We start from the raw sequence: 13,418 nt of genomic DNA, 5'->3' as shown, positions 1-13,418 counted from the left end.
TACAAATATTAACATATTAAAATTAAATCAGAATTCATATCCGAACTTTTGGCTTGTTTTATTAATTCATAATAATATTAATTCAGTATATCCCTCATATAATGAAGTGAATCAGATCTGGTCCTCCAAGACTCTTCCGAAGTTTTGCATCCTCTTAAACGCAGCTTTCAGGCAGAACTCTGGTCCAGGTGGTTCTTCCAGCTCTGGTTCCGCTCTGTTCTTGCTCTCTTTTTGCGGTTCTGTTCTGGTTTAACCAGCGTTCTCCAAACCTTCTGCCTTTAGAGCCATCAGAGTTCCTTCCTTCCAGCCTGGAAAATCCCAGAACTCTCCATTCCTAAACCCGATCGGGGGATGCCTTCTTGTGTGTGGTTTGTTTTGGTTTTGTTGAAAGGGGGTGTGGCCGGTGCCGGAGTGGGCGTGGTCTCAGATCTACGTGGTTTTTTTTTGTGGCTCAGACGTTTTGTCCTTTAACAGGAGGCCGTCATCACCGGGCTGCTTTCGGAGACGTCCTACTCGGTTACCGTGGCAGCGTATACCACCAAGGGGGACGGAGCTCGGAGCAAGGCCAAGGTCATCAAAACCACCGGAGCAGGTACAGATAGAGTTAGGTCGTTAATATGGTATACATAGGTATCCATGACTATTCATGGGTATCTCTGCTTTTTGAGCTATGAAGCTAATCTAGCAAAAAAGCACAGTTTACTTCACTTTTAATGAATGCATTCATAAGCCAGGTGGTTGCTAGGGTATACCTACATACTGTAGGTATTCACGAGTATTTAAGGGTATCTCTGGTTTTTGAGCTATGAAGGTAATCTAGCAAATAAGCAAATATTTGTGAACACCCATTATAGTAAATGTATTCGTAAGCCAGGTGGTAGCTAGGGTATACCAACGTATTGTAGGTATCCATGAGTATTTATCGGCCTCTGTGTTTTTTGAGCTATGAAGCTAGTTTAGCGAACAAATGCCAAATATGTCCAAGTATTTTTGGACACAACCCACTTCTAATGAATGCATTCATAAACCAGGTGGTTGCTAGGGTATACCTACATTCTGTAGGTATTCGTGAATATTCATAAGTTTTTAGAACTATGAAGCTAAGCTAGCAAACAAATTCAGTTTACTGTATGTCCACATATTTGTGGACAATCCACTTCTAATGAATGCATTCATTAGAGTCAGGTGGTTGCAAGGGTATCCACAGGTATCCCCGAGTATCAGTCCTTTTTGAGCTTTTAAGGTAATCTAACAATCAACCTCTTAAGTTCGGCTTGAAGCATGTCCACGTATTTGTGGACACCGCTGCTAATGAATGCATTCTTTAGCCAGGTGGTTGCTAGGGTATACATACCCATGTGCTGTAGGTATCCATGAATATTAATGGGTATTTATGTTTTTTAAGCTATTAAGCTAATCTGTTGATCGTGTGCAGTTTACAGTATGTCCAAATATTTGTGGATAACCCACTTCTAATGAATGCATTTATCAGTCAGGTGGTTGCTAGGGTATACACAGGTATCCACGAGTATCAGTCCTTAGTGAGCTATTATGTTGCAAAAATGTGCAATTTACATTGTGTCTAAACGTTGAGGAAAACCCTGTCTAATGATAATGTATTCATAAGTCAGGTGGTTGCTAGGGTATACACAGGTATCCCTGAGTATCAGTCCTTTTTGAGCTATTAAGGTAATCTAATGATCAACCTAAGTTCAGTTTGAAGCATGTCCACATATTTATGCACACCGCTGCTGATGAATGCATTCTTTAGGCAGGTGGTTGCCAAGGTATACAGCACAGAGTTGTAATAAGTCAATACTGTTTCCACAGTGCCCGGCAAGCCCACCATGATCATTAGCACCACAGTGGGCAACACGGCGCTAATCCAGTGGCAGCCTCCTAAAGACATGGTGGGGGAGCTGGTGGGCTACCAGTTACGCTACAAGCGCGTGGACGAGGAAGCCTTCACCGTACGCGAGCTTCGTCGCACCGACGACCACTACACCGTTACCGGGTTGTACAAGGGCGCCACCTACACCTTCCACCTGAGCGCCCGCAACCGCGCCGGCAACGGCGAGGAACACGTGAAGGAGATCAGCACCCAGGAGGAAGCTCCCAGCGGGTTCCCGCTGAACTTTAGCGTGGTGGGGCTGACCACGACAACCACCCGGCTCACCTGGGAGCCCCCCGCCCTGTCGGAGCGCAACGGACGCATCGTCAACTACGTGGTGGTCTACCGGGACATTAACAGCCAGCAGAACAGCACCAACAGCACCGCCGAGACCCAGATGACCATCCACGGCCTCAAACCCGACACCACCTACGACATCCGAGTCCAGGCCTTCACCAGCCGAGGAGGCGGACCCATCAGCCCCAGCATCCAGAGCAGGACCATGTCCACCTCACCTGGTGAGCACTTTTAGGAGCTTTCAGGAGAACGTGTAGTTCGTCCGATAAGTATTTGAGGACAACCTCCTTTTAATTGATGCATTTAGCCAGGTGGTTGATATGGTATTATTGGGTGTCCATTAGTATTTATGGCTATCTATAAGCTTAACGTAGCTTACAAGTACAATTTAGGTCCAGATATTTGAAGACACCTGTGAATTCTAATGAATGCATTAAGTCAGGTGGTTGCCAAGGTATCCATGAGTATCCAGGTGGTTGATATGGTATTATTAAATTATCTAGAATCTTATCTTATCCATCTATTGGGAATCCACAAGTATTCACAGCTATCTATGAAGGTAATTTATGTCCAAGTATTTGTGGACACCTTCTCTAATGAATTTATCATTTAGCCAGGTGGTTGATAAGGTATTACTGGGTATCCATTCATTTTAATGGCTAACTATGAAGTTAGCCAAAAATAGCCAAAAGTTTGGATATAGTTATTTTTTTTCTGCTATGAAGCAAATTATATGGAACAAGAAAAATGTGCACTATGTACCATATATTAAATGACATTTATATGATAATCATAAAATATTCTGTAGTATGTATATGTGTGTATAACGCTGGCATGCCAAAGGTCATGGGACAGTATGCACATTGGGCAGGCATTGTTTTAAATGATTAGTTTAGATTAGTAAATGTGGTTCCTTTAGTGTTGTGTTTAAACGGCGTCCATTTACTTATAGCAGTGCTGTACTCTGTTGTTAGATTCCACTGTTCTGATTGGATAAAAATGTAAAACAAAATCAATGTTTACGTAATATGTACAATATATACATATATGTCTCAAAAATTACATTTCGCAGCACTGTAAAAACACAGTATTGATTATTATTTAACAGCTTGCACAGAAGGGGTTTATTGTTCAGTGTTGTGTTTAAACCCCAACCACTAGAAGGCAGCGTTGTACTCTGTTGTAAGATTCTTCTGGTCTGATTGGATGAAAATGTAACAAATATATATAATAATATTATATATAAATATATAAATATATACAAAATACATACATAAGTACAATGATAAATCCCACACTTACATTTTGTAGTGCTGTAAAAAGCGCAGGATTGTTATTTGTTTTGTTATTTAATGGTTGCATGGTAAAGATTGGTGTCAGAAGTGGTTAATTTGGTGGTGTCGTATTTAAACCCCGTCCACTAGAGGGCAACGTTGAATTTGCTTACATTATATAACCCAGTACATCGCAGTTTATTAAATCGTGTAACCCCTGTGTTGTGATACATATCCTATCCCCCTAATAAGTATTAATAATAATTGATGTTTTCGTCTATGAAATATTTGTCCCGTAGCGTTCGCCACGAGTTTTGGCGTGAAAGCCGTGATGAAGACGTCGGTGCTGCTGACCTGGGAGCTGCCGGAAAACTTCAAATCCCAAGTGCCTTTTAAGGTGGGAGCTTTGTAGTGTTTGTAAACCGCAGGAAATAGGACATTAAAGAGGTGGAGCATATGTAAATGAGAATTGTTTGTCTTTAATGTGCTTTTTAATGGCACTCTATAAAAGACAATTTGCTGGAATTGCCGGATCCCGACTCCCAGCAAGGAGATTAGACCGCTATGAAATCTAATCCTCTTTTTTACCATGTTAACCCTTTCCTACCCAACTGATCCACCTGCAGGGTTTACCTAAGTCTGATCTCCTGTAACATTACAACAAGAATCCACAAACTGTATGAGTTAGAGCTAGCAGCTACAGTCATATATAATATATACTATACAATATATAGATTTACGGATGAAGATCTGATGCACTGACTGTATATCTGTATCAGTCATAGAGGGCGGAACTGATCCATTAGCTTTATATATATTTTTTATATATGATCTCCTGTATACAGTACGGTCTATAGAGTCAAAGAGGGAGGAGCTGAACTGTTTACTGTATACTTACCTTATTTAAATATAATGTATATGATCTATACAGTCAATTGGGGAGGAGTTAAACCATGGACAGCTTAAACCACTGTCTTTATACAGTATATAATATACAGTATATGATCTGTACAGTCATTGGGGGAGGAGCTAAACTACTGACTGTATATATGATATACACTATATAATCCACTATATAATCTATAGGGTAATTGGGGAGGAGATAAAATACTGAATGTATATATGATATATAAACATATTGTATATGATCTTTTCAGTTTTGGGGAGGAGCTAAAACACTGACTTTATATAGGATCTATACGATCAAAGAGGGAGGAGCTGAACTGCTGACTCTATACATATGATATATTAGCAATATATATGATCTATACAGGCATTAGAGGAGGAGCTAAACCGCTCACTCTACATATGTAATATACAGTACATGATCTATAGAGTCATTAGGGGAGGAGCTAAATCACTGACTCTATATATGTGAGATACACTATATGATCTATAGCTTCTGATTCTTTATATATGATATACACTATATGATCTATAGAGTCATTAGGAGAGGAGCTAAACCCCTGAAACTATATATGTGACACACTATATGATCTATAGAGGCATTAGGGGAGGAGCTAAAATACTGACTGTATATATGACGTATAAACATAATGTATATGATGTATATGATGAGGAGCTAACCCAAAAACATTATACATGATATACAATAAATAATTTATAGAGTTTTTGGTAAAGGAGCTAAAACAATGACTTTGTATATGATATATAAACATAATATATATAATCTTTACAGTTTAGAAGAGGAGCTGAAACTGCTGACTGTATATATGATATACACTATATGATCTATATAGTTTTTGGGGGAGGAGCTAAACCGCTAACACTATATATGTGATATACAATATATAATCTATAGAGGCATTAGACTAGGAGCTAAATCACTGAATTTATATATGATATATGGTGTATTGTCTATACAGTCACTGGGGGAGGAGCTAAACCATTAACACTATATATGTGATATACAATATATAATCTATAGAGGCATTAGACTAGGAGCTAAATCACTGAATTTATATATGATATATAGTGTATTGTCTATACAGTCATTGGGGGAGGAGCTAAACCATTAACACTATATATGTGATATACAATATATAATCTATAGAGGCATTAGACTAGGAGCTAAATCACTGAATTTATATATGATATATAGTGTATTATCTATACAGTCACTGGGGGAGGAGCTAAACCATTAACACTATATATGTGATATACAATATATAATCTATAGAGGCATTAGACTAGGAGCTAAATCACTGAATTTATATATGATATATAGTGTATTGTCTATACAGTCATTGGGGAGGAGCTAAACCAGAGTTAAACCGACAGTATATGGTATTATAAGTCATAAAAAAGATCTTAATAAAGCGTATTGCCTGCACTCATATAGTTATAATATAATATACTGATTTTAAATGGCGAAACACTTTATTTAGGCTCAAATTTCATCAAATAATAAGAATGTAATTAATGGTAATTGATTATTTGACTGGTTTAACAGGCGTTATTTAAATGCAGTGCTAGTTTTGGGGCGTACTGTGGATTAAAGTGTTTTAAATCTGTAAAATTTGCTTCATTTCTGCGTCAGGGCTGCAGTGGAAAGCTGCTGGAGCTGTCTGTCTCCCAGTGTTTGGCCGTCTCCACCACGCTGTCCATTACAATAATCCCATTACTGTAATAAGCATGTGGTCCAGACCCTCTTAGAACCAGCGACCCGTCACCCTCTCGCGCTGACGACTCCTGTCTGACTCTTTAAAGAGCTCTCGACCGCAGAGTCTTATACAGTGCAGGAGGAGCAGTCTATTTGAGACGCTAAACTTTCCAAACGGGTTTTATTTGACCTCGAGGAGCTTTTTTAAAGAGGAACTGGACTTAGTTTAATCTGCTTTAGTCACTGTAGCGTTACTATATCAAAATAAGTATTATTTTAACCCTTAGAATGAGGAAACTGTCATTTTCTCTGCTATTTTAAGCATTTTTCTCTTTTTTATTGAGAAAAATGAGAATAAAAATGGGGAAAATGAAAATGAAGCATTTTATTTATGCTCAACATACAGTGTGATAGAGCACCCCCTACACTTCCTGTAGAGTATTACAGTCTTTCAGAATGAGCGAGTGTATCATATAAACATTATAGTGCATTATAGAGCACCCTCTATGGTTACTGTAGTGTATTACAGTCTGTCAAAATGTTTATGTGGATCATATGAACGTTTTAGAGTATTATACAGCACCCTGTATGCTTCATGTAGTGTGTTACAGTCTGTCAGAACAAGTGAATGGGTCATGCAAACGTTATAGTGCATTATAGAGCACCCCCTATGCCTCTTGTAGTGTATTACAGTCTGTCAGAAGGAGTAAATGGGTCATACGAATATTATAGTGCATTATAGAGCATTATAGAGCGCCCTTTATGCTTCCTGTAGTGTATTACAGTCTGTCAGTATGAACATGTGGATCATATAAACATTATAAAGCATTATAGAGCACCCTCTATGCTACCTGTAGTTTATTACAGGCTGTTAGAACGAGTGAATGGGTCATTTGGACATTATAGTGCATTATAGAGCGCCCTCTACGCTTCCTGTAGTGTATTACAATCTGTCAGTATGAACATGTGGATCATATAAACATTATAAAGCATTATAGAGCACCCTCTATGCTACCTGTAGTTTATTACAGTCTGTCAGAACGAGTGAATGGGTCAAATGAACATTATAGTGCATTATGGAGCATTATAGAGCGCCCCCTACACTTCCTGTAGTGTATTACAGTCTGTCAGAATGAGTGAATGGGTCCTATAAACATTATAGTGCATTATAGAGCATTATAGAGCATTATAGAGTGCTCTCTATGCTTCCTGTAGTGTATTACAGTCTGTCAGAATGAGCGTGTGTATCATATAAACATTATAGTGCATTATAGAGCAATATAGAGCGCCCCCAATGCTTCCTGTAGTGTATCACAGTCTGTCTGAATGTTTATGTGGATCATATGAACGTTTAAGAGTATTATAGAGCGCCCTCTATGCTTCATGTAGTGTGTTGCAGTCTGTCAGAACGAGTGAATGGGTCATATGAACATTATAGGACATTATAGAGTGCTCTCTATGCTTCCTGTAGTGTATTACAGTCTGTCAGTATGAATATGTGGATCATATAAACATTATAAAGCATTATAGAGCACTCTCTATGTTTCCTGTAGTGTATTACAGTCTGTTAGAACGAGTGAATGGGTCATATGAACATTATAGTGCATTATAGAGCGCCCTCTACGCTTCCTGTAGTGTATTACAGTCTGTCAGAATGAGATATTGATTACGCAGTCCTGTATATTAACGTTTTGATCGTTTTTCTCTGCAGATTCTGTATAATCAGCAGAGTGTGGAGGTTCAGGGGAATCTGAAGAGGAAGTTGATCACCGGTTTGAAGCCCGACACTAACTACTCCTTCGTCCTGATGAGTCGAGGGAACAGCGCCGGAGGTCTACAGCAGCAGGTATCCATCCGTACGGCCCCCGACCTTCTAAAGACCAAACCCTTCGTCCTCAACACCGACCAGGCCAGTGCCGGGAAGCTCACCATCAACCTGCCCAGAGTACCAATCACAGCACCCATCAGGTCAGTACCTACAGCTGGAGATAGAATTAAAATTATTCTATATTCTATAGTCTGTAAATGCGTTGTAGAGCCACGTTTATTAGTTAACGGTCTCTCACCAGGAGGTGCACTACCCCACAATAGTCTTTTTTGTGCCCAATGAACCAATGTCTACTCAGACCACACATTCTAATTAGTTTGATTTAAGAAAAACTAAAAAACTAAAAACATTCTTCCTCCTTTCACTTTTTACTTTTACATTTTTCTTTTTCTGGTTCCTTTTGTTGTTTTTTTCTTTTAAATTCACTTTTTACTTGCTTTTTCACACATATCATATCAAACTCTTAACATCTCAGATTAACTATAATTGAGTCTAATTCTGCTCTAATTCTATGCTAAAATGTTTAGTGTTCTGTGTTAGTCAGATTTATCGAAAACGAACCAAAATATAATCTAATTCTACATAGATGTGATCAGATTTAAACAGATTTATTCAGATCTAATTCTATTTTACTGCATTTGACTAGTACTGAGTCTTAATTCTATATTTAGGCATTTAGAATTTACCAGATTAAAGAAAATATCATCTAATTCTACACTAAAGTAACCGTATTTAAGCAGAAGTCAGTCTTATTCTGCCTATTTTAGTTGTTTAAAGAGCTATTTTATTATCTGAATTATATTTTGTGTACACCTAAAAATATATACAGCTCTGAAAAAAATGAAGAGACCACTTCAGTTTCTGAATCAGTTTCTCTGATTTTGCTATTTATAGGTTTATGTTTGAGTAAAATGAACATTGTTGTTTTATTCTATAAACTACAGACAACATTTCTCCCAAATTACAAATAAAAATATTCTCATTTAGAGCATTTATTTACAGAAAATGAGAAATAACTGAAATAACAAAAAAAGACGCAGAGCTTTCAGACCTCAAATAATGCAAAGAAAACAAGTTCATATTCATAAAGTTTTAAGAGAACAGAAATAATCAATATTTGGTGGAATATCCCTGGTGGTTGTTAATCACAGTTTTTTTCATGCATCATCTTGGCATCATGTTCTCCTCCACCAGTCTTACACACTGCTTTTGGATAACTTTATGCTGCTTTACTCCTGGTGTAAAAATTCAAGCAGTTCAGTTTGGTGGTTTGATGGCTTGTGATCATCCATCTTCCTCTTGAATATTTTACAGAGGTTTATAATTTGGTAAAATCAGAGTTTAATGTGCTGCAGTAGTAAGTGTTGTAAAGTTATAGTGGTTTAATCAGCTGTATAAGCCGTTAGCGCTGTTAGCAGATGGTATATGTAGCGTAGTGCTGGCTGCCCCTCTGCTTGGGTTCAGTCACTCTTTGGCTCCAGTACCAGAACTCACACTCCGGTACTCCGGACTTCGGTTTACTGCAGCTTTAAACCACGGCGGCGTCTCCTTTACCCAGACCTCGCCACGATTTATCGCTCCGGATTAATACGCTGTAATTATTTATGCATGACGGGGGAGAGGAGTCGTACTCATGTATCATTTATAACAGGTTTTAACTCTTTTATGAATGGAGAGTTTATGGAACAGAACCTCCAGCCTGCTGGATCCGGAGGTGGAACATCTGAGAAAGGAAAAATCATTTCGGCTGATCCTGTAGAACAAAGAAATTAAAAAATCACTCAAATAGAACCTGTCTGAGAACATGAATCAGATAAAAGATCTAAAAAAAAAAACAAAATTTAAAAATAGATGAGAAAACAAAGTCTGAAAAAGGTTATAAAGTCATTTCTAAAGCTTTGAGACTCCAGAGAACCACAGTGATTCACTATTTTTATTCGCTAATGGAGAAAAAAACATGGAACACTGGTGAACTTTCCCAGGAGTGACCGGCAGATCGAACAAAATTACTCCAAAAGGGCATGAAGAACTCATCCAGGAGATCCAAGGTGAAAATGGTCTCTATGGGAGAGTTCCAAGATTAAAAAAAAACAAAGTAAAACTATAAAACTTAAAAAAAACATAATTTCCGAAAAAGAACTGAATCCTACTGAACGACGTAAAACATGGTGGTGGTAGTGTGTGTGTTATGATGTTCTGGGGCTGCTGGGTAAAACTTGTTGTAATAGATGGAAGCAGAGAATCAGAATCCGTCCATCTGTTCCTTACTGACCTCAAGCTCAGGAGTACTTGGGTTCTGCAGCAGGACAATGACCCAAAGCACACAAACCCACAAGTTCACTTCTGAATTAAAAAAACAAAAACTAAATGAAGGTTTTGGAGGGTCTAGTCTTCAGTACCCAGGAGTGACGGATGGACGGATCAGTAGATCCGTCCATCCATACATTTATCCATCTGTTCACTCATCCATCCACTCATCCTTTAGCTTAGGGAATAGCAGATCAATAAAGGCCATCCGTTTATCCACTTAGCTGTGAGATCTGAGAGTGAATAAAAAGCTTCCAGCCATCCAAGCCTTCATCCGTCTATTAATCAATCTGTCCATCCTCCATCTTTCAGCTCCAGAGATCAATACAGTCCATTCCTCCATTCATCCATCCATCCATTCATTCATCTATGTACTCAAAAATGCCTAAAGCTAAAGGCCTGAATGGATGGATCAATTAATCCATCTTTTTAGCTTTAGGCGTCATTGAAGTCTATCCATCTGTCTATTTATCCACCCATCCATTTATGCATCTTTACATCTATCCTCATCCACCAGCTTTAGACATTTAAAAAATCCATCCATCCATTGATAAATGAATTCCATCTGTCTGTTTGTATAGCCATCCATCCATTCATCCCTACTTCCTTTCTTCCTTCCTTCAGCTTTTTGATGAAGTCCATCCATCCATATATATCTATCCATCCATTTTTCAGCTTTAGGCATCAATAAAGCCCAATCATTCATCAATCCATCCATTACTCAATCCATCCATCCACCTATCTATGTCTGTCTATCTGTCCATCCATCAATCCATCCATCCTTCAGCTTTAGGCATCAATAAAGCTCATCTATACTTCTGTATATATATGTATCTATCCATCATTCATCCAAACTTCTATTTCTCTATCTACCTATCCAACCATCCATCCTTCAGCTTTAGGCATAAATTAAGCCCATATATATTTCTAACCATCCATCCATCCATCCATCAATCATCCAAACTTTTATCTACCTATCCATCCATCCATATATCTATACATCCCCCATCCATTCCTCAATCCATCCATCCACATATCTATATGTTTATTTATTCATCCATTAATCTATCCATTCTTCCGCCTTAGGCATCAGTAAAGACCATCCATTCATCCATCCATCCATACATCATTCATCCAAACTTCTATCTATTTATCTATCTACCTATCCGTCCATCCATATATCCTTCAGCTTTAGGCATCAATAAAGCCCTTCCATTCCTCAATCCATTGATCCACCAATCTATATGTCTATTTATCCATTCATTTTATCTGTCCATCCTTTAGCTTAAGGCATCCATAAGGCCAATTTATTCATCAATCCATCCATACTCCATCTATTTATCTTTCTATCTATCCATCCTTCAGCTTTAGACATCCATTCATCAATCAATCCATCCATCCATTCTAAATATCTATCATCCTTTCATCCAGTCGTCAATCAGTCCATCTATCCTTCAGCTTTAGGTATCAGTAAAGCCCATCCATTTACCAATCCATCCACCCTACCATCTATATATCTATCCATCTATCCATCCATCCATCCATCCATTAATCTATCAGTCCAGTGGGTGTGGGATGTTGAGCTGGTGTATAACTGGTGTTCTCCTGGTTCTCTGTAGGTGGTATTATATCGTGGTGGTACCGGGTTCTCTGACGTCGTCACGCCGGTGGGAAAACCCGGATGAGATGGAGCTGGATGAGGTGAGAGTACTGCCTCGATTTTTTAATCTGAAAATTTATTAATCTGAATGTTCTAAATCTGCACATTTTTGGGTTGTATTTATGAATATTGACCGTATGGCTAACGGTCATATTTCCTGTGTTCTGGACCCCTCAGCTCCTGGAGACCAGTAGTGAAGGTCCTCTCCTGAGACGCCGGCGGCGTCACTCTGACGTGTCCCGGCCGTACATCGCCGCCAGATTAACCACCCTGCCCAACACCTTCACCCTCGGAGACCAGAAACACTACAGCGGCTTCTACAACCGACCCGTCCCCAACAACCAGCCCTACCTCTGCTTCGTCATGGCCGAGCTCAAGGACCAGTACCTGCCCACCGCCAACGAGAAACAGGTACCATCCCACCTCCTTCATATTTAAAACACCAACTACAATATCGTAGCAACCACCTTCTAACACCCAAGCATCAATCTTTGATACCATATCACCCACCTAGAATATCACAGCAACAACCCTTTAAAACCCAAGCATCAAGCTTTGGTATCAACATTTGATACCATATAAACCACCTAGAGTATCACAACAACCACCTTCTAAAACCCAATCGTCAATCTTTGATAACCTGTCAACCACCTAGAATATCATAGCCACCACCTTCTAAAACCCAAGCATTGAGCTTTGATATCCTAGCAACCACCTAGAATATCACATCAACCACATGGTACAACTTAATCATTCCTTATAAACCACCTAGAATATCACAGCAACCACCTTTCAAAGTGTCAAGCTTTGATGTACTAGCGCCCACCTAGAATATCACATCAAGCATTTGGATCAACTTAGTCAGCTACTAAAAAAGCCCCAAAATTATTCTGTGATACCCTATCAACCATCTAGAATATCACTGCAACCACTAAGAATATCATAGCAACCACCTGTAAAACCTAAGAAGCAACCTTGGATACACTAAAAACCACCTTCTAAAACCCGAAGTTCAATCTTTGATGCCCTATCAGCTTGGCTACCCTGTCGATAGAATATTATAGCAACCACCTTCTAAAACAACCTTTGACACCCTATAAACCACGCAGAGTATCACAGCAACCACCTTTTAACCCCTGCGCATTAACCTTTGATAACCCCTTAGCCACCTACAATATCACATCAACCTTGGTTGCACTTGCAATCACCTACAACATTGTAGCAACTGCCACCACAGTAAATCATTGGAATGGCATTGGAACCATCTGGTAAAACCCTAACAGCATCCTCGGATGCCCTATCAACCACCCTATCAGCATCGTAGGTGCAAAAATGGCTTAATCCCAATGCAGTGTGTAAATGTATCTGTGTATTTTGTATATATATAGATATGAATGAACTCAGTAGCTACATTAGCATCGTAGCTCCAGTGCAGAAAAACCTGTGATTGGTCCGCTGCATTGTGTATGAGGGTGGTAGCTGAGGGCTTGTGATTTATTGGACAGCTGAACTTTCGCTTTAAGGCCGGTTTTAGCCGG

The 13,418-nt window shown here is 39.0% G+C and overlaps 1 protein-coding gene across 10 annotated transcripts in view; it reads left to right on the top strand.

The window, feature by feature from the left end:
- ptprfb (protein tyrosine phosphatase receptor type Fb) overlaps positions 1-13,418 on the top strand; it is a 189,703-nt gene that overhangs the window by 128,207 nt on the left and 48,078 nt on the right. For all 10 annotated transcript variants that reach the window (XM_049478911.1, XM_049478913.1, XM_049478909.1 and 7 more), the window contains 6 exons: positions 475-592; positions 1,831-2,409; positions 3,762-3,859; positions 7,797-8,053; positions 11,840-11,921; positions 12,058-12,291. In XM_049478911.1, coding sequence (XP_049334868.1) covers positions 475-592; positions 1,831-2,409; positions 3,762-3,859; positions 7,797-8,053; positions 11,840-11,921; positions 12,058-12,291 — 1,368 coding nt within the window. The remainder of the gene's footprint in view (positions 1-474; positions 593-1,830; positions 2,410-3,761; positions 3,860-7,796; positions 8,054-11,839; positions 11,922-12,057; positions 12,292-13,418) is intronic.

Source organism: Astyanax mexicanus, chromosome 4 (genome assembly GCF_023375975.1).
Source record: "Astyanax mexicanus isolate ESR-SI-001 chromosome 4, AstMex3_surface, whole genome shotgun sequence".
Lineage (NCBI taxonomy): Eukaryota > Metazoa > Chordata > Actinopteri > Characiformes > Acestrorhamphidae > Astyanax > Astyanax mexicanus.
Note: the sequence above shows the minus strand (reverse complement) of the source record. Positions and strands in the feature narration are given on the sequence as shown.